Source organism: Syngnathus typhle, linkage group LG14, assembly GCF_033458585.1.
Source record: "Syngnathus typhle isolate RoL2023-S1 ecotype Sweden linkage group LG14, RoL_Styp_1.0, whole genome shotgun sequence".
Lineage (NCBI taxonomy): Eukaryota > Metazoa > Chordata > Actinopteri > Syngnathiformes > Syngnathidae > Syngnathus > Syngnathus typhle.
Genome location: NC_083751.1, coordinates 8,577,546 through 8,598,792, shown reverse-complemented (window position 1 = coordinate 8,598,792; position 21,247 = coordinate 8,577,546). Strand labels below are relative to the sequence as shown.

Below are 21,247 nucleotides of genomic sequence, written 5' to 3'. Positions count from 1 at the left end.
GTCCAGAGGAAGTCTGCAGTTTGAATGTTCTCGAACTACCTACTCATTTAGTAAGAATGCTCAAAGAGCAATGAATTTAAATTGAGTTGAACTCGGGATAGACTTCTTTGATTTTTGGTTTGTTGGTTTAACAAACAAACAAACAAACAAACAAACAAACAAACAAACAAACAAACAAACAAACAAACAAACAAACAAACAAACAAACAAACAAACAAACAAGCAAGCAAACAAACAAACAAAACTAATCATAGAAACAAAAACAAACAAACAAATGAACAAACAATCTCTAGTTTATGCCTTTTTAAAATTTATTACATGGTCAAAGCATCTAAATACTAAAATACAATCATTTCTGTTGTGACAAATTGTTTTCTTCCTAAAGCAGAGTGAATACCGTTGACGGACTACAGTTCCCAGGATACTAAGTATTGACGTCATAAATCTGCGCCTTCGGTCCGGTTGTTTTGAAAAGCAGAGGTGTACCTTATTCTAGAACTTTATCGTGTTATATATTTGGAGATGCTTCTGAACGTTGCAGGTTCGTATGCTTTTTATTCAGCGCAACATGATGACATTCATTTTAACTAGTTATTTAGTCTTTCTTTGTGATTACTGGAATTAGCCATTTCAGCAACAGCACACACTTACACCTTACAGACCGAAACAGCAAAGTAACGACTTATTGCCTGATTTTATTGTCGAGTAAACTGATACTACTTGCGCTCAATTATAGGAAGTCCATAAATTACACGGCTTGACGTATAAATTTAGCAACAGAAAAAAAAATCATTATTGATTGTTGTGTATTATCTGTGTTTCCAGAGTAATATCTCGTAGAATGTTTATGCCGAGAGCCCTTAAAGTGAAGAGACCTGCAGAGGACCGAAATCATATTTTGAAGAGGAGTAAAGGTGATGTAGATCAGGATCAGAACAATGGTGAAGTCGGCTCGACGACGCATGTTCACCAGGGGCTCACAGACTGCAAAGTCGAAGATAACACAGTAAAACCGGGTAGGGACCCAGTCACCGAGGTTAAGAGCCCATCACAAGAGGACCAGGAGTGTTCTTCAAGTGGCATTGAAAAAGTTGAAGATAACACAGTAAAACCAGGTGGGGACCCCGACGATGTGGTTAAGATCCCATTACAAGAAGAGGAGCAGGAGTGTTCTGCAAGTGGTAATGAAGAAGAGGAAGAACCGGTGAAGTCATTCAAAAAGAATCAGAGATGGGCAGAGCCAGGAGAACCTATCTGTGTGATGTGTGGTCGCTATGGAGAGTACATCTGTGACAGCACTGACAGTGATGTTTGCAGTCTAGAATGCAAAGCCCGCCACTTGGCCCAAATGGGCTTTGGGACTGGGGCAGAAATCTTTCATCAGAAAGACACAAATAAAGACAAAGAAAGTCATCAAGATGAACTTACTACATCCTCCACAGATGCATTTGAAATAAACTATTCCTATAAAGAGGATTTGTTCATATCAGGGCTAACTGATGAGCAGGTACAGCATATTAAACAAGAACTGGGCATTGAAACCCAGGGGAGAGATGTAAGGAGGCCAATCATAGAATTTGCACACTGCGGCTTCCCTGCTACTCTTAATGCCAACTTGAAGTCAGCTAGTTATGACGTGCCTACGCCAGTGCAGATGCAGATGCTGCCTGTTGGTCTCACTGGCAGGGACGTGATCACAAGTGCTGACACAGGGTCCGGCAAGACTATAGCTTTTCTCCTGCCAGTTGTCCTGAGGGCAATAAAGGTACAGTAGATCATTGCTTCACTCAGTTTTAATTCTCTCTGTTGGCATTAAATTCATGTTCTCTCCATGTTCTCTTTCAGGAGCAAACTCAGAGAGTGGGCAGCCCAGTGGCACTCATCTTGACTCCGACCAGAGAACTGGCCATACAGATAGAGAGACAGGCTAAAGAGGTGGTGATTGGCCTGCCTAATATGAGAACTGCCCTGCTGGTGGGAGGCATGCCTCTACCCCCTCAGCTCCACCGACTCAAGCACAGCATTAAAGTATTCATTAAATTCCATTTTTACTCTTCAATCCTCATTTCTCAATGAAAATATTTAGACCACCCAGAAATGATTTGACATCAAAATATCTTCCTTGTGTTCTCTGGATCATTTTATAGATCGTCATAGCAACCCCAGGGCGACTCATCGAGATTTTAAAGCAGAAAGCTGTAAAGCTGGATAAAGTGAAGATTGTTGTGGTGGATGAGGTATGATTGATTCTACTGAATAAAGACAGTAAGTGGCTACTAAGACGGTCCAATTATATTTTGCTTTGACATATTTTGCAGGTTGACACTATGCTTAAGATGGGCTTCCAGCAGCAGGTACTAGAAGTTTTAGAGCATGTCCCTGAAGTTCACCAGACCCTCCTGGCATCAGCCACCATCCCGACAGGGACAGAGGAGCTGGCGGCCCGACTGGTGCGTGATCCAATCCGTATTGCTGTAGGAGAGAAGAACCAGCCCTGCGCCAACGTCCGACAGATCCTGCTGTGGGTTGAGGAACCCTCGAAAAAGAAGAAGCTGTTTGAAATTCTCAATGTAGGTTCTACACACAAGTGGTTGTGAATTCATGGGTTTTTGCATTCATAATCTTTCAGAAAACACCTCAAATGGACTAAGAATAAATAATTACATTACACATTTCTTTATAGAATAAATATACTGTAATATAATTGCTAGTCAATTTGCTCTCCAAAAAGGTAAGTTGGTCTTGACCAGATAATAGCTGTAGCTGTGGCCTCTGTGTGCAGGAAATGGGTGAGCCCAGATTTAAGGCTGCACTCCAAGAATTCCAGTAATGCTTGGACCATTTGTTAAAGCATCGTATAAGAACAGTGTACTTTTTTTGAGGAATATATTGGTTAGACCATTGTGTGAAATAACAGGTGGTCAATCGTCTGTTCAAATTTAACACACATATTTTGCTCTGTTCTTTTAATCTTCTCAAATGGGAAATTGTTCTAATGAAGGGAAAAGCACTTCAGAAAACGAATTTAATAATAATAACAACAATAATAATAGGAATGAATAAATCCATGGTCTAATCATGCTTTGGATGAAGATTTGTATTCATTACTTTCAAAGCTGTCATTTGGTTTTACAGGACAACAAGTTATACCAACCTCCAGTGGTAGTGTTTGTGGACTGCAAACTTGGTGCTGATCTGCTATGTGAAGCGGTTGTCAAGGTGACAGGACTCAATTCAGTGGCAATCCACTCTGACAAGAGCCAGTTGGAACGTAATCGCATCCTCAAGGTGAGGTCACTGTCACTCAGAACACACAAATATTGAGAGGATAATTGCCTCTGCGTCCTAGACTGGGTTCAACCATGTTCTTGGTCGTATGGAAAATACAGATGTTGCATTGTTATTTTATTCTGGGTTAATGTGTAAGAGGGCTGTGTTGGTTCATTTGTGTCTTCAGGGGCTTCTGGAGGGGGACTTTGAGGTGGTGATCAGTACCGGCGTGCTTGGCAGAGGACTGGACTTGGCTAATGTCAGAGTGGTGGTTAATTTCGATATGCCGAACACCATGGATGAATATGTCCATCAGGTTAGTGATTTTGCAGAAATGAATTCCTGTTTGGTTTGTAATCAACTGAGCACAAAAACACATTTACTCCTGTTTAGGTGGGAAGAGCGGGCCGTCTGGGACACAGGGGAACTGCCATCACCTTTCTTAACAACAACAACAAACGACTGTTTTCGGGGGTGGTGAATAGGGTCAAACCAACAGGAACCATCCTACCCCCGCAGCTCCTCAACTCACCTCATCTCTATGAGCAGCAGAGAAGAGAAAAACAGCATGGCAAGTTTGGACCTGGTGACACACTGGTGAACAAAAATAACCTCATTGATATTATCAAGAAACATGACCGACGGAAAAAATAGTCTTACAAATTATGTCACCTTCTGCTGATGAAGTGGTCATTGAAGTATTTGTATAGATGCTGTATGTAAAGTGATTATGTCTTCAGCTCATGCATTCTTTCAATCCATTACAATAATCCCTCATTTATCGCGGATAATTGGTTCCAAAATCCACCCGTGATAAACGCGAAATACGGTCACCAACAAGAAGTACTGGGCAGGCTGACAAGTTAGCGGAAAGCAAACTTTGGAAAACAAATCCGCGATGTAGTGAAGCCACGATAAATGAAACACGAAGTAGCGAGGGATCACTGGATGTATTTTATGTTTACCACAGAGTATCACTTACACAATGAACGTGTAATAAACTTGTCTCATGCACATGGTGCTGTTGAGAAATAATTTCTAGCAGTTGAAAAAAAAACTAAGAAAAAGAAAAAAACAACACTTAGAAAAGGTAGTGTATCTGTAGTGTTCCCACCTATATTTTACCACAATTTGTTATGTCTTGTTGTGAAATCAAATCTTGCATAAAATACTTTTGTCAGTAAATCTTGAGAAGCCATGCGGCTTTGTTTTAACAAATCATCCATAAAATACTTTTGTCAGTAAATTTTTTTTTACAGGCAGTACGGTGCTGCTACCCAGTGTCGGCCTGTGGTGCTTACATTACACCACGTGAAAATGACGTAATTTTTAAGTATCCAATCAGCTGCTACTATCGTCTCGGATTTGAAATTGAAGCGGGCGAAGGCGGAAGCGACAACCAGCGCAGTAAACAACAATCCATCAGTAACGTCTTTTACCGCGGACGATTATTTTCTTTGTGAAGATTCACTTGTATATTTTTTTAAAATACATCGTGACGTGTTTGTCTGAAAGTACACCTTTTTGAATTGTTCAAGAAAACCTACGATCTTTTATTTATTTATTAGCAGTCGTTAAAATGTCGCTATTCAGCGTGCAGGCGAGAAAGCACACAAGTTACTACGACCATCTAATGTCAACAACCAGGACCCGAGGCAGTGAGTGTTCAGCTGAGACAAAGGCAGTCAAAACTCTCGCCAAGGATGAGGCACCACCCGGAGATCCTACGTGTTCGGACAGCGATAAAAGCAGCGCCATAAACCGGACGTATGTCATCTCTGCGCTGTCAAAAAACGAACAGACACCCCATCGCGGTCGGCTCACTCTCCAAAGGAGGTCACGGCGAAAGACCGGAGCTGATAGTGCGGAGGACACGGCGGTGGAGCTAAGCCAAAATAACGTAACAACAACTCTAGAGAAGAGAATGACCTTGCAACGGAGGCCCAAGACGCCCTCCACAGGTAGAAGTTCTACGACACCGCGTGTGGTCAGTTCACACGCAACGCCTAAAATCCTTCAAGAATCCAACGGGAGAACTCCCACTTTATACCGCTCCATTAGCTTCAGAGAGTCTGCCAGTAAAGGACGAGAAGGGAAGCTGGCGCACAGCAAGACTCCATCCTCCTCGTCCCAGTCACTAGTCTCCACAGGTAGACCGTCCGATGAGCAGTCCCATACTTTCAAAACCCCTACTAAAAAGACACCGTTTGTCAAAATCGCCGCACGGAGAGATGTCTTCGAGAAACTGAGCGTGAAGGAAATCCCCAAACCAGTACTGAGTAAAGCAGTAAATTCAGACAGGTCCAAAAGCAGAGTAAGCAAGCAAGCAGAGGACAGCAAACCAATCCCAGTTCCTCGAACAAGTAATACTGGTGTGCTTAAAGCAACCACGGCATCACAGATGAGGGCTTCTACTGCGATCTCATGCTCAAAGCCAGAAAACACCAGGATGCCAACAACCACGTCTGCTGCAGCACCTAAACAGTCCTTGCCACGTCCCAACGAGGCCTCCAAGACACAAGACTCACTAAAGATGGAGAACAGTGCAGTGGCTGTTGCAGTGCGTGTTCGTCCTTTTAATGCCAGGTTTGTGTTTGCATGGAAAACAAATGCCTTTTTTAAATTTAGACTTAATGCTATCCTTTCCTGAAAAATGATCCAAAATGCTTGACTTTGACTTAGAACAGATTTGGGATGCTGTATGAAATTATTGAGTGCAAAAAACTAACTAAAATCCATAATTACTGGTTTTAAATATTTTCAATGTGTGCTTTACTCCACACTGTCCTCGCTGGAAAACCACCATGTGTTTCTCATCCATCCTAGGGAGAAGGCCGAAAAGGCCTCACAGGTGATTTTCACGAGTGGCCAGGAGACTGTTGTGCAACATCCCGACTCAAAACAGAGTTATTCCTTCACCTTTGACTTCTCCTTGTGCTCTGTGGATCCGAGTGATGCCTCCTTCGCCAGCCAGCAGATGGTGTACGATACTTTGGCAAAACCGCTGCTGCTGCGGGCTTTTGATGGATTTAACACCTGCCTTTTTGCATATGGACAAACTGGCTCTGGAAAATCATATACGTGGGTATTTTTTTGGCAGACTTAGTAATTCATTTTCATTCATCTATTCAGTTTCCTTTCTTTGTGCTTCAATGTTGTGCTTGAAAGGTTTTCTGATCTGCTTTTTGTTTTAAATGTTTGTTTGGCAGCATGATGGGCTTTGGAGAGGAGGCTGGAGTCATTCCTCGGTTCTGCCGGGAACTTTTTTTGAGGCTTTCCGCCATGGAAAATGAACAGGTATTTTATGGGCTAGAATATTTTTACTTTGTTGATTTGCTGTAACAGAGCTTGCAGTTGCATATTAAATGTGTAAAAAATGATATGATCCAAGATAATGGGATATAAATTATGCCTACTTACTAAAATTAGATGGCATTGCGTGACAGGCAAAACATTAGCTAGCTTTGGTTGTGACTTTACAGGTCAAATGTCATGTGGAGATGAGCTTCTTTGAAGTCTACAATGAGAAGATCCATGACCTCCTCGTGACCAGAGATGATCCAAACCAGAGGAGGATGCCCGTAAGTATTGAGCAGTTAGCAAAATTATACCTTGTCAAAAAATGTATCTAGCCTCAAGTAAAGCACCTCAACATGGATGTGATCATTGGTGTTGCTTTTTTATAGTCTTCGAATAAATTGCATTTGTTATTTCAGCTGAGGGTGAGGGAGCATCCAATCCATGGACCTTATGTTGAAGAGCTATCTGCGTAAGAACATATTTTTTAATATATATTTTTTTATTCTTAGTCATTTTGTCTCACCAGAATTACTTGCCTTGTTTCTTCACAGGAATGTTGTGGAATCGTACAATGACATTCAGGTAAGTTTAACCATTTTAGAAGTTTATGTGAATATCAATATAGAACAGATCAGCAAACATTGTGACCGCACGCTTCAGGGTACTCACTCGAGTGGCTTGTTCTAAAAGTAGCGCACCAGTGATGGGACAACGTGATTTCTGAAGAATGTTGTAGAAGTCGTCATTTGAAAACAAGATTTCTTATAATAATGTATTGCATATTAATGTTTGTTTCCTTACTTGTTTAAATACTTATTACTGTGCGAAATCATTGACATAATCAGTGTATTTCACAATCATTAATAAATATTTATTATTGATAGATAACATAATAAAAGGCAGAAAATTAAATTAACCAATGTTTTGCTCTGAGTAATTAAATTGTTTGTAAATTGAGTTGAGATTATCATATTTCAGCACATATTTTTTTTCTGCGTCATGCCATGGAAATTTCCTAATGGCCTATTAAGGGAGCACTGATGTCAACAACCAATATTTGGCTGCTCAGTTAGTTATGAAATTCTAACTGATTGTATCATTTTTCCAGGGATGGTTTGAACTAGGAAACAAGCAGAGAGCAACAGCTGCCACTGGGATGAATGATAAAAGCTCCAGATCTCACTCTGTTTTTACCCTCGTGATGACACAGACTAAGGTGCAGTACTCATATTTGAATGCATACACAGTTCCCGAAAACAAAATTTGGTGCATAAATGGTGTACTTCATTCCATGAATATGAGTTTGGATACATGTGCTGGTTCACAGACTGAGTTGGTGGAGGGAGAAGAACATGACCACAACATCACCAGTAGAATCAACCTGGTGGACTTGGCAGGCAGTGAACGGTCTAACGTCGCACAGACAAGTGGAGATCGCCTCAGGGTACGTACAGCCAATATCAATATCATAATTTGTATTTGTAATTTTTTTATCACTAATGAAAAGGTAATATATATATTTTGGATTCATTATTGGTGACTTCTTTACTATCATAAACCTGTTTCTATTGGGGATTGTTTTCCACCAAATTAATGAGGATAATTTTCTGTATCCTTTTAGGAGGGCGCTAGCATAAACAAATCTTTGCTGACACTTGGAAAAGTCATCTCCGCACTGGCTGATCAAGCGTTAACAAAGAAGAAAGTTTTCATACCCTACAGGGAGTCTGTCCTCACATGGTGAGAGCACCTATTTTTTTTTATTATGTTTGGTTGATTCTGTTAAAAAATTCAACCGCAACCCCAGTCGAGCATTTATGGATGAGATTTTGACCAAGTCCCTTATACTGACTTACCTCATGTTTTGTTTTTTGTTTTTTTTACATTTCCATTTATGGTTTCCATTAGAGTAATGTTATTGTCCTCTCACAACTTAAATATACAAAGCAAAGTGGTTACAAAAAACTTGCATACATTTTGTGCAGAGGGTTTAGTGGGAAGATCTCCCCTACAATCACCTTTACTTCTTGATCAGGCTGCTAAAGGAGAGTCTGGGCGGTAACTCTAAGACGGCCATGATAGCCACGCTGAGTCCAGCCGGAAGCAACGTGGAGGAAAGCTTAAGCACGCTGCGCTACGCCCAACAGGCCCGCACAATCATAAATGTGGCCAAGGTCAACGAGGACACGAATGCAAAGCTCATCCGAGGTGAGATATACTCTTGATGCAATTTAGCCCCTACTTGAATTTGTAGACCTCTGGGCTGCAGTGATTTGAGTGAATGGATTGTTATCACCATGCAGGTTGTGTGATCTGTGTTACAACTCACACCTTGCTGCCTGGGGGAAAACAATGTTTATCTTCTCATGCACTGTACTTTGTTTTGCTCCAATTCCTTTCTTTTTGTTTTCTCAGTTGTGCAACTTGTTTTAGAATGTAGGCCCTTTCTGACCTTCCATCCGCCGTTCCAGTTTGCTCTGCCTCTGAATATTCTTCTCATTCCCTTTCTTCATATGAGAATCTTTACTTTCCTGTTTATGTCTTGCTCTTGATCTCCCCTCTCTCCCACATGCCCTCCTGTCTGCCCATCTATCCATCACCAGCTTATGCCCTACCCACTTCAATTAAGGGCCGGGCCCTGACCTTGCCTCCGGGCCATATTTATGCACTGTCAGCCGCACATGGCGGCTAACTGTCATGCAAGTATTATTTTTCATTAGATCATCAGGCTCCCGTTTGACATTTTTAGCACGAAGGGGAGCTAATGCTGTGGATTTCGCTCACGTCCCCTGACACAGTATGAAAATCATAGTGGATGTGAGTCTGAGGTTACAATTTGGGTCAATGTTAGGTCCATAATGTTCTTTTGATGGGCTAAACTTTATCTGGAGTCACCTGTTGAGTAACTTTATGATTAAAATCCTATAGACATAAATACATTTTCGTGATACGTTGTCGTGTTGCTCAGAGTTGAAGGCGGAAGTGGAGAAGCTGCGAGCCGCGCAAGCAAGCATCCGTGGTATTGAACCAGAGCGGGTCAGGCTCTTCCAGCAGGAGATCAGTTGTCTGAAGAACAAACTCTGCCAGCAAGAGCAAGAGATGGTGGAGGCCAACAGGTCAGCATTACTTTGATTACCATTGATTTGATTATTTTATCTACTGATGCAACAACACAAAAACAACTTCTAATTCCAAAATATCATATTGGGATGTCCACATTTACTGAAATTCTTTTTGCTTAGTCCCCAACGTGTTGGTTTTGAAAAATGTGGTCCACGCAATCAACAATGAAAAGCAATATTGATGTTATATTATTTCCCTCTTTTCAATACAAAACTAAGCTTTTGATTTTTAACTTGAGATGATTTGGGATGCTTGAGAAGCTCTCACTTAAAACGGTTCGCTTTATTTCTTTTCTTATTAAAAACAAACTATAGGAAATGGCGAGAGAAACTCGAGCAAGCTGAAATTCGCAAACGTGAAGAAACCAAAGAGTTACAGGTATGTTGCCCCGCAAAGAAAGTTCACTGGTCGTAACTGATATGCTGTACTATCTTTTGTTCTCCTTGTCTGCAGAAATCAGGCGTGACATTCAAAGTGGATAACCGTCTCCCCAATCTGGTTAACCTGAATGAAGACCCTCAGCTGTCTGAGATGCTTCTCTACATGATTAAAGAGGGTCGAACGACAGTTGGCAAACTCAAGTTTGACTGCACACATGACATTCAGCTGACTGGCGCCCTCATTGCCGACCAGCACTGGTGAGAACAAATACGTATCAGCCGCATTAATGCACACGTACTCAAGATGAGGTCCTGTTAAGTAACTAAATTAGCCAGCCAAAATGTCAGTACCTCAATTTGAGTCTCTGCAAATACCCACGTACAGTATTTTATTTTTCCAGGGTCATGTCCCATCTAGATGACATTTTTAGCCCCAAAAACGAATGACTTTGTTTCTTGTTACAGCATTATAACAAACGCCCATGGTACCATCAGCATCACACCCATGGAAAATGCCAAGACCTTTGTGAATGGAAACTTAATATCAGAATCATCTATTTTGCACCACGTAAGTATGCAATATTTCGTTTGAAATTGATTGTCATTCCGAGCAAACTTTTTATGATCCGAATTAAAACAGTTTACCAACCTATCTATTTTATAAATACTGTACATCTATTTCTTAATTTCTGTCGGCAGGGAGACAGGGTGATTCTGGGTGGAGACCATTACTTGCGTTTCAACCATCCCGCAGAGGTGCAGAGTGGAAAGCGCGTATCATGTTGGACTGGTGCAGGCGACGGCCATAAAGATTTTGAGTTTGCCAAAAATGAATTGCTTGCAGCTCAAAGAGCAAAGTAAGTGAGAAGGGCACAGAGCAATTGTGGGCGATTAGGGATCAGGTCAGCTCGTGAATAGGAAAAATCCATCTATAATTGATGCCCATTATGAATACCTTAAAGGAAATTTTGATTATTTTTTTTAAACCCTAAATGTTCAGAAAATAAAACGAATAAATCGCCCATGAATGTGTTGATGCCAGTCCACTGTATACATTTTTAACACAAGTGTCAGTTTATTGTCAGTTTTTCCACTCCCTTCTAAGTTATATTTTGTTATCCCAGGCTGGAGGCAGAAATTGAAGAGGCCCAGGTGAAGGCCAAAGAGGAAATGATGCAGGGTATCCAGATGGCCAAAGAGGTTGCCCAAAAAGAGCTTTCTGATCAGAAAGCCCTTTATGAGAACAAGATCCAAGCAATGGAAAAAGTGCTGGTACAGGAATTTTTTATTTGGAAAAATCCATCTACACTGTCCACACTTGACCATTTTTTTTCTAGTTGCAATAATTGTGAGTTTAATGATGTATGTATGCACCTGTATGTACTGTTAATTTAGAACCAGTTGTCTTTTGACAGACTTCATTATGCTTGCTATGCAGCCTGAGTTATACCAAAAATGTCATTCACTCAGAACGAGGAAAATGAGCGTAAGCGTCTCCAGGAGCTCAACCAGCAAAGGGTAGCCAGCCAGATGGAAGAACTGAGAATGGCAAATAAGGACTTGGAGCAAGAGGTGGACTCCCAGAAGAAACGCCTCCGTCTACACATGGAGGCCCAGGTCAGGGTGTAGTAGACTAGCACTTTCACTTGAAAGTGGAAAGCTGGCTTATGTTGTGCGACACGGGGTTTGCACCACCAGAATGTGGAAAAATACTCCCACACAGATCATTGTGGGCAGTTTTTAAATAACAGTTTCACAAGGAGCTATGTCTTAAGGTTAGACACAGGGTCCATATGTATGTGATTTAAGTGAAACAATGTTGTCTTAGTTCTCTTTCATTATCACAATCTGAGTGAAATTGAGACATCACGCCATGCAATTCAAATAATCATCATTATTTATTTAAGGTGATGGAGGAACACCATGTGTGTCAAGCAAAGATTGTTGAGGCATTGGAAGTTGAGAAGAGAAAGCTCAGCAAAGAGCTTGAAGAAATCCAGCGGAAACGGGCAATGAGGTTAATCCACACTCCAAGAGATGGTGAGTCATTTTTTAGGCTCACTAGTGACTGCCCACCTTCATGAGCAAGCTCAGTTTTGGATAGAGTAGTGCGAGTCATTGTTTTTGCCTCAGAACCACTGCGTATAGCTCCTCTCTAGAATCTGATGAAGAAAAAAAAAAGATATGTACGTTTTAATGGTGATGGGTATCATAGTAAAATTCAATTTTATTATTTTTCCCAACTATTATGCGATCCAATAGAATAATCTACTATTTTTTTGTCGTTTTTGTTTATCAAGACAAGCACTATATGTCATGTCTTTATTGCAGTGTCTCCACGTTGGGATGCTATGAAACTCTCCTTGATGGTTGAAGAAGCCAATAAGATCAGTGCTAACTTGAACAAAAACACCGTCTTCAGCAGGTATACAAGATCACATGACAGTACACCCCCCAAAAAAATCTAAGGCTGACACAGTTTAACTTAAGTGTTTGTTTGTGGCAGTGCCGGTGAGATACGTACATTGTGATATTACTGTGTTTGTAGACACGAGAGCGCTGACAATGGCCACCCAGGCCAAGGGGATGTTGTTCAAGTCCGGGTCCAAAACACAAAGCTGGGGATCTCTACTTTCTGGAGCCTGGACAAGTTTCAAAACAACTTGGCTGCTATGAGAGAAATGGAACAGGTTAATTTTGATTTTTTAAAGATGAAATATCTGGATGGTTCTCAGAAAGAATGGTCCACCCAGCAGCCAGATGTTCAAACTCGGATTTACTTCATAAATCAATAATTCTTTTTTCTGTAACTGTTACCAGATTTCATTGCTTACAATATTGGTGACATACTGCAGAAACAAATAAGCCAATTTAAAACCTTCTCAATCACAAACAATATTTTAAGAAGTGCCAATCAAGTTAGAACAACTTTATAGACTTATGACTTTTTAACATTTCCAATTGGCATTCATTGTAAAGTTCAATATTGCCTAGTGTTACAAAAGCATCTTTACCGTATGTTGATATTCTTTACCAACACGTTTGCCAGTTGTGTGTCTCAGGTGTAATTTCTTTTTCTCCTTAGGGTGATCCGGCTTCTAAAGAGGAGGATGTGTTCTATGCCCCTGATGATGAGTGGGAGCAAGATATATCATCTTCCTCTGCCTCATCTTCCACCTTTTCACGTCGAAGGTAATATTCAACATACTTCTGTTTGGTTTATCCCAAACATGCGTTGATGACATCATGAAGTTCAAAATGTTAGTGCTGGAGGCAGCTGAAAGTTTGGTGGATGTGTCTGGCTGCCTCCAAAAATACCTGACTAACCTGAAAATTAGGGAGCTGTCTCTTGGTGAAAAACATTTCTTCTATTTTTGTGCAACTGTTTAGATGTGCCTCATTACAAATGTTCATAATCATGCTACGTTCATAATAAGTTACATATTCATACATTACTTCTGGTTTTTCTTTTTAGGAGCAGGAGTTTATTAAAGAGCAAGAGACTCTCAGGGCGTCTTTATGAGATCCGTGTTCATCCCATTCAGAGCCTTCTTAAGGGCTCCTCCCACTCTGATGGTAAGTCTGATGATTCAAAATGACTTTTCCTCGCTCTGTTTTCACAATTTAAATGCATAAGGCCCACCAATCGGTTCCCTGGTGTAGTCTGGGATTCAGGAAAATGAAAATTCCCAAACTCGGCCGCCGCTGCATCTTTTTTTAAACGATAACATGTGATCCAAGGGTGTTGCCACTTGAAGTAAAAACGGAGTCCCGGAAGACTATATGACAAATTGAGTTTCTAATATGACACGTTGTTAAAAAAAAAAAAAAGTGATCTCTGATGAAGTCATGTTTTCACACCCCAAGTGACCTCTGTGTATGTCCCAGGGTTAATGGGTGTTGCCACACCACCCTCTACACATTCCAGCAGCACTGAATCTTCATTGCCCGCTATCTGCAAGGAGCTGGTGAGCCAATCAATTGCCCGCTTACGCAGTTTTGGAGGAGCTGAAGAAAGCTTGGCCGATAGATTGGCGTCAGATTTGCACTGGGTATACACAGCTATCCAGACCATATCTGATCTGTACGACAGCTTAGATGATGACAGCCAAGAGAATGGTGAGTTAACCACGCTTGTTCATATTGAGCATTTGTTTTATCGCTGATTAACAGTCAGAACACAACAAAATTCCATTCAAATGAGGTAGAGTGGCATTTTCACATTGAAATCTATATTGACCCAAATTTTAGGAGCCCAGTATATGATCTTATAAATTCATCATGCCCTATAGCAGGGGTGTCAAACTAACTTTTTTCGCAGGCCGCATTGTAGTCATAGCTTCTTTCGGAGGGCCATTATGACTGTCAACCCAAATAAATGTATGATCACCTCATATTATATACAGTAAAAGCTACAAAACAAACTGACAAATAACTCGTTTTCAAATCAGACAAGTAAAAACTGGTCAGATATTAAAAAAAAAAAAAGATGTTATGAAAAGTGAAGACAATTTGCAATTCTAGTAATGACACAGGAATTTGATGCACAATTTGTCTCGCGGGCCACATAAAATGATGCGGCGGGCCGTACCTGGCCCCTGGGCCTTGAGTTTGACACCTGTGCCCTATAGTAGTTCTGAAATTGACATTTCTAATCTTCACTTATCCTCCCCCTCTACGTAGTGTTTATGGGTAACGTGTCGGCTCTGACTCAACTGATCAAGGCCGCCGCAGCTACCGAGAGTGCAGTGTTTGTCATCACACAGTGGTTGGCTTGTGTGAAAGCCTCCTCTGGCCTACTCTTCACACTCGCTGAAGAACTCAAGAGCCAAGTCAAGAAGATGGGAGGATATCTGCAGCTGCTCATTCAAGTGACTATTCATAAATTCACTTTTCAGTCTCGTACTTCAATTAATTGAGTGAAAGAAATCTTAGGTGGCAAATAATTTTGATTTTTGGCATAGGCTGGTTAATAAAAATTCAAAGCCTTGATTGACGGGTCTTGGCTCTGAGCTGTTTGAGCTATGTCTATGGAAATGACTAAGCAGAGGGAATTGTGAACCTTGAGCCTCAGAACATGAATATATGGAAAATGAATCTAATTTCCTTATAAGCCTCAGTACCTAAACACAAATTTCTGCTACATCCAAGTTTTTTGTATGTTTTCATTTATTTAAAAAGTCCCGCAGAACATTCCATCCATTTGTTCGCTTGTTTTCATTGATTCACTCACTAAATATATTCAAACTCCACCTGTTGCTTAGGGCTTACTCGATGTTTACTGAAAATGCAAATCTCCTTGTTTAGGGTTGCGAATCCGAGATCACGTCAATGGTGGGCGAAGCACGAAGGAAGAGTGGTCAGTGCCTGCGTGCAGCATTGCTCACACTTAGCCACCTGGCGGTGTTGTCAGGCATGCCACTTGGTGTTATGGAGTTGGGTTTCCAGGCCACAGGCAAGGTAACAATACCATTAATACCATAGTAGCATCTGTCTCCGTCTGGCTCTGGGATTTGCCGTAATTAAGATCAGATTAAACATTACAGAGGAATAGAACATTAGCTGTATGGAGTTCCGAGGTAAAAAAGGATTGGAATGTGTGATGTTATTGAATTAAAATGCCATTTAACTAATTGAAATTGCAGCGTGAATACTAAGTATATCAGCTTTTAAGAATGTTACATCGACACATTTGTATCTTATTTGTGTTACATACATAGGCAGTGAAAATCAATTATTATGTGTAGGACCAGTAAAGTAAGGAAAGTAAGATTTGCTTGGGAGTCAAAGTTCGGTTTATTTCGAGGCATATTTTATCAGCCAAGGGAATTGTTTGGTCATGCAAAAAAATTAAAATAAAAAAATCCATCCACAAATTTTGAAGGGTGTTAGGCATCTTCAAATCCAGTTACTTATGAGCCGATACTACATGACTCTTCCTCATGAAATAAATATCTCTGGTGCTCATCCAAATTTTCTCACATTGTCTTGAGGGAAATTGTGCTTTTTAGACAGACATCTGATGTGAATGTTGTACATATAAACATCATAAAACCTATTTTCAGGTATCATTTGTACCATATCTGATGAAAGGAACAAATAAAGGTGTACACTCCGTCTTGGAAGAAAGTTTCATCTCCACCAAGGAAATACAGAGAGCGGCTCAGTTCGCTCATCCAAAGAACCCAGTAAGATTAAAAAAATAATTGTTGTAATGTGATTAGCTCTTTTTTAAAGTAATCATCCAACAAATAAAATCCAGGTGAACATTTATCATGATCTATTCACAGGTGCTGCAGGGCCTCAAGTCCAAGGCGCTTGATTTAGCCCGCTGCATGCAGAAGTACATCCATTGTTGCATCATGGTGAGTTTGAACTCAACTCAGATTATGCTACTGTAATGACAAATGTGTGTTGACATTTATTTTTTCCAAGCATAATTAAAAGAGCTTTTTTTTTTCTGTCCAAAATTGCAAACCCTATTTGCAGTATACGGGGGACGGGGACTGGTCTGACTCGCAAATAGTGAAAATGCATGTGTAATTGATGGCCATTTATATATGCATTTTGTTTATACTACGCAGGTGTATCTACTGTACATGGAATGTCTTGTAAGAATTTTTCAAAATTTGGTCTTGAGCAAAAATACAGTACACAGACACAAGCAAGTAAAAAAAAAAGCTTGAATATTTAAGTGCATATCTAGATTTTCATTTCTCATAATAAAAAAAAAATGTTTTTGCTGTGAAGTGAAAAGACAGTACACAAGCAAGTAAAAAAAAAAATCTCAAATCTTAAGTGCAAATCTAAATTTTCATCATCCAATCCTGCTCAGACTTGGCACTACGCTAATAATCAAATTTCACAAAGATCCATCATAGGTGGCACTCAGCCTTTATTGTCAGTGTAGCGCTGAATGCTCAGAAGGCTCATCTCTGTTGTCGTTAAACATTTAGTTAATTAAGGTGATAAATGAAGTGGGATCACTTGCAGTCAACACTCACACACACGCATACACACACACACACACACACACACACACGCGTTATCTTTGTTGAACAAATTAGTTTTTGTTTATTGAAATTCAATTATGTAATCCCTCCATTGACACATTAAGTCCCAGGGCCATTTTTAATACCCATGTGTCATTGTTGTCAAGGCAGCTCAACTGAGTTAAAGTTGAAGCAAATACTTGCACAGCTTGTACATGTAGAGAGCAATTTATTTTTTGGGGGCGGGGTTATTAATGTGTGTGTGTGTGTGTGTGTGTGTGTGTGTGTGTACACATATATATATATATATATATATATATATATGCTCTATAATGCGCTATAAAAAAATCTATTTTGGGGTTGGGCGGGGTCCTATGTTTATGGTGTTCAGCAGCGGCGTGAAAATTACCCACAAGACGTTGAGGAAACCGAGGACAATGCTTCAGCTTCCAAATTGCAGACCTTGAGGGCTACAGCGGCCACATTGTTCAATTTGGACCAAGCCATCAAGCAGCTGCACTCCTCTTTGTCCAACACCCTGAGAGGTGAGAGTTCTTAGGGATGCCACCTGCCATGTGTACATATGAAAAAGCCCTCAAACCTTTTTGGCATGGAAATCAAAAGCTTATTCACTTTCACAATGTTGACATTTGCTGTAAATAATTTACAGTCTTAAATGCTTGCAATCATTCCCCAGGTAAAGATAGACACTCTGAGTTGAGCAGCTGTAGAGAGCTCATCTCTTCCACTGCCAAGACGGTTGATGAGATTATCAGTGGTCTCTCCAAGGAAGCGGTTGGGCTTTCTCTACATCCCCCCTCTGGCCAAACTCTGATGGCTGCACAACATGAGCTCCACTGTGCCCTGCAGTCTCTGACTTTGCCCTGGGATCAGCCGCAAGCTGTTCAGAGCAAGAACGCCGTCACGTCAGAAGAAAGCAAAGATGATCAGACTGAATGCGATACAGCTCCTCACAACAGAAGTCGAGGCATTAATAATCTTGTAAATTCCCTCCCTGCGGGTGTTACGTCCAGTGGTAGCCTACGTTGGGTGTAACAGCCATGTTGTGAGAATGGAAATTAAACATTAACATTATAGGAGCTTTATTATTATTTTTATCTTAACATAATAGTCTTGGCAACAGAGACAGCTGCCACTGCTTGTGTTGCTCCATCCAAGTCAACACAAAATATATTTGCACTCATTTTTTCTTTTTTTAATAAATGTATTTCAAAATGTTTTTCTTCCCTGCGGAACATGTTATTTGTAAGACTTTGGATATAATATAAAAATATCTACTGATATGTTGCTATTTTGTGCGAGCAATAAAACGTATTAAAATGAGAATGTTGCACCCTTCCTCGCTGTGGTTATTTTTTATAAATACATTTAAATGTGTGGATTCCGGCGCATTTGAGTAAGTGATTTTAAACATAACATGTTGCTGAGAAAATAGCGCCAAGAAGGAAGCAAATGATGAATGCTCCTTGAATGACGTAATTGCGCAAACTCCATGCCAGACGCTCCAGGACCTTAGAGGCTCGTTGAACCAAACTTCGGGGCGCTGTCCTATACGCGTTACACCCTTTGCTCTTCACAAATTTCCTACCGCTTTCTCACTGCTAAAAAAGCTTCTTTCTCTTGACTCCAATGCGGCAGTGCTTGACAAATACAAGTTCTTACATTGCATCAAGTAAATCTGACACCGAAGCAGAGATTTAAGATGAGACATGGTAAAAGTTTCCCGGACAATCATTAAGGTAAGACGCGGCTTTGTTCATTCAGAAATTCACGTTGGATGTCCAAAACAAAAGGGCAATCGTTACCCGCTGATTGACTATTTGATTTTCAGAATGCACTGGTTAATGTCTCCTCGTTCTAAAGTGCTTGTAAGTATTTTTCCTTTTCTGCACATATTTGATAGTTCTTGTGGTTAGATTGGTTGATTGCTAAAATTGAAGCTGCAATCCCCCTGGTTGCATCTTAAAATTTATAAATACAGTACATATAGTTTCCTAGTATTAAAAAGTTTCTCTTTAGTCAATTTAAAGTGTGAAACTAAATACATTCAAACTGATGCATTTTAAGTCAATATTAAACTGAACTAACTGCTATTTCTCTCAGGTGTGTTGGCATGTCTTTATATCAGGTAAGTGGCTTTTTAATCTTTTTTTTTTTTTTCATTCAGCGTTAGCACTGCAGAATTGCAAGATAGAATTCTGGTGAAGAAATGTAATATTAAATAAAAATCTACTTTTTATTTTTACATTAATTCTAATATCAAACTAATTTGCTTGGGACAAATTTATCTAGTTATCCTACCGAACTTGTAAAAACACAAATCCTGAATTTGATCTAACATTTAGAGAAAAATGTGTTTTGTAGTTTTTTATTGTTAGTAGTATTTTAAATATGCTTAACCGCAGTGGCGTAGCCAAGCCGGGGCGAGCCGGGGCGGCGCCCCGGTTCGGACTCCCTGCGCCCCGGTTGAAAAAAATCGTGCTTTTTTGATTCTTCATTTTCATGCCGTTTTTTTCTTTCAGTCTTGCGCAAATGTGCTTGCACTATTCTATGTGCGCGATGTTATCCATTCACCGTTTGCCTCCCGGACCCGGATGTTGTTTTAGCGATCAGCGAACGGCGTGGGTGATGTTCGATTTTTTTTTTCCTGTGGGCGCGCGCCCCTACTGGAAAAGTTCCTGGCTACGCCACTGCTTAGCCGCATTCCTGCATGTATTCAAAGTTTCCCTCGTTAAACACACTTGATTCAAATAATCAGTTCATCCTCATGCTCTGCAGGATTCTAATAATCATCCTGAATAATTACGACTAGAGTTTGACACGCCTTTCAGTTAAAAATTTCAATTAAATCTTATTTATTTGTATAGAAATCAAGATGTAAATTGTCTCTTTACGTACTGTAGATGTTCAATTCCATCAAGGGGGAAAAAAACCCACATTTTATTTATTTAAACTTTTTTTTTTTTTTTAAATATAGTGTTAGGTCTTCTTGTGGGATTCCGTTGCCAGTCCCACTATTTGGAAAAAGCTCCTGCTAAATGTCAGACATCTACACTCGCTGCCCATCTATCTTTTATTTTTTGGCTTTTGACTTGGCGTGAGACTTGGTTTCAGTTTGAATGTTTTTGTTCTTTTTACTGTCTTTGTTATTTATTTATTATCTTAACCGTGTTTGTTCTATGACTTACTTTGCTCCACGTACAGCACTTTGTATGCAGCGGTTGTGGTTTTAAAATGCTCTACAAATCAGTTCAGCTGAAACAATTGTAGGGTATTATAACTGTTTTTTGTTGTTGTCAATAATAATGGAAGTTTTCTATTTTAACAGCTCTTTTACTGGAAAGCAGAGCCCTTATATATGAGGAGACATTGTATGAATACATACCCGATGATTTGCAATGGGGCAGTGCAGACAAACTTTGTTACCAGCGCTCTGGGGCCTTAGCGGGTGTCTCCAGTCCAGATGAGAAACAAGAGATAAATAACTATTTGAAGTCCATAAACATCTCTGAAGCTGTGTGGATTGCCAAGAAATTCACTACTCATCTGCAAAGTAAGTTTACTACTTACATATCTATTCCTGAGCTGTCCTTTTGCATGACATCATGAGACATAAGTTTCGCTTTTCTTTGGCGTTTTGTACGATCTATTCCAAAGGGGAGCATTTGCAGAGAGAGGCTTAAAAATGTAAAGTTGTACGAAATCAGGAATATACGTTTGCAAGACTGAGTTTTAAAAAATGGTTTGGACATTAAAATATCTTATTTTTGCGCTTCAGTGTCAATAATATTTCATTCACAGTTTTATGATGATGACAGGTAGACTCAGGAATGGATTATTTCTGTTATCATTTAAGGTAAAGGTTTTGAAATCGACCCGGGTTGGATTGTGTTTGACTTTAAAGGTTCCACTGTACTGTATTCTAGCTACACTTTAGTCTGCATTAGCTTTTACGATATTTCTTGTTTACGTTAACAAGGGTTATGCAAGCCTGCTTGGTTTTATAGCAGTGTTTCTGTTTTGTGTATGCCCGGGGGAAAAAAGTTCAGGTGAAACTTTGGTTCTGGGGCTCAGCGAGCACTCAAACCGGAAGATTGTCCATCCTCTTCACAAGTTTTCAGACCCTAACTGCTTTGCAATTTCCAGCGCCGTTTCTTATTC

General features: G+C 40.1%; 3 protein-coding genes across 4 annotated transcripts in view; all 3 read left to right on the top strand.

Moving 5' to 3' along the window:
• The first annotated feature begins 425 nt into the window (after window positions 1–425).
• ddx59 (DEAD (Asp-Glu-Ala-Asp) box polypeptide 59) lies at window positions 426–4,284 on the top strand. Its single transcript, XM_061297677.1, has 8 exons — window positions 426–541; window positions 826–1,765; window positions 1,846–2,028; window positions 2,148–2,237; window positions 2,319–2,570; window positions 3,136–3,288; window positions 3,458–3,586; window positions 3,664–4,284. The coding sequence occupies exons 2-8, from the start codon at window positions 842–844 to the stop codon at window positions 3,922–3,924; spliced, it is 1,992 nt and encodes a 663-aa protein (XP_061153661.1). The 5' UTR covers window positions 426–541; window positions 826–841; the 3' UTR covers window positions 3,925–4,284.
• Window positions 4,285–4,632: 348 nt separating this feature from the next.
• kif14 (kinesin family member 14) lies at window positions 4,633–18,416 on the top strand. Of its 2 annotated transcripts, none has more exons than XM_061297676.1 (29): window positions 4,633–5,856; window positions 6,097–6,351; window positions 6,480–6,567; window positions 6,753–6,851; window positions 6,987–7,039; window positions 7,122–7,152; window positions 7,679–7,786; window positions 7,898–8,014; window positions 8,192–8,310; window positions 8,606–8,778; window positions 9,539–9,686; window positions 10,008–10,071; window positions 10,147–10,331; window positions 10,539–10,641; window positions 10,773–10,930; window positions 11,198–11,345; window positions 11,544–11,690; window positions 11,981–12,113; window positions 12,405–12,498; window positions 12,622–12,763; window positions 13,159–13,265; window positions 13,549–13,649; window positions 13,962–14,192; window positions 14,757–14,944; window positions 15,381–15,533; window positions 16,139–16,261; window positions 16,364–16,438; window positions 17,460–17,610; window positions 17,763–18,416. In XM_061297676.1, exons 1-29 carry the CDS (start codon window positions 4,850–4,852, stop codon window positions 18,119–18,121), a joined length of 4,860 nt encoding a protein of 1,619 aa, XP_061153660.1. In that variant the 5' UTR covers window positions 4,633–4,849; the 3' UTR covers window positions 18,122–18,416. The 2 variants fall into 2 exon arrangements, with proteins under 2 accessions (XP_061153660.1, XP_061153659.1); XM_061297675.1 differs by having other exon boundaries at window positions 17,457–17,610.
• A 185-nt stretch (window positions 18,417–18,601) lies between these two features.
• LOC133167280 (adhesion G-protein coupled receptor D2) overlaps window positions 18,602–21,247 on the top strand; it is a 52,725-nt gene continuing 50,079 nt past the window's right edge. Inside the window, exons 1-4 of the mRNA XM_061297963.1 lie at window positions 18,602–18,825; window positions 18,918–18,954; window positions 19,190–19,214; window positions 20,415–20,639. Of these exons, the coding sequence (XP_061153947.1) occupies window positions 18,919–18,954; window positions 19,190–19,214; window positions 20,415–20,639 (286 nt within the window). The 5' untranslated portion in view covers window positions 18,602–18,825; window position 18,918. The remainder of the gene's footprint in view (window positions 18,826–18,917; window positions 18,955–19,189; window positions 19,215–20,414; window positions 20,640–21,247) is intronic.

Coding starts and splice junctions, on each gene's coding strand:
- kif14 (XM_061297675.1), top strand. CDS start 4,850: ATGTCGCTATTCAGCGTGCAGGCGAGAAAGCACACAAGTTACTACGAC. Junction 6,568..6,752: donor CCGCCATGGAAAATGAACAG/GTATTTTATGGG, acceptor GTGACTTTACAG/GTCAAATGTCATGTGGAGAT. Junction 12,499..12,621: donor AAAAACACCGTCTTCAGCAG/GTATACAAGATC, acceptor CTGTGTTTGTAG/ACACGAGAGCGCTGACAATG.
- ddx59 (XM_061297677.1), top strand. CDS start 842: ATGTTTATGCCGAGAGCCCTTAAAGTGAAGAGACCTGCAGAGGACCGA. Junction 2,029..2,147: donor GACTCAAGCACAGCATTAAA/GTATTCATTAAA, acceptor ATCATTTTATAG/ATCGTCATAGCAACCCCAGG. Junction 3,587..3,663: donor TGGATGAATATGTCCATCAG/GTTAGTGATTTT, acceptor ACTCCTGTTTAG/GTGGGAAGAGCGGGCCGTCT.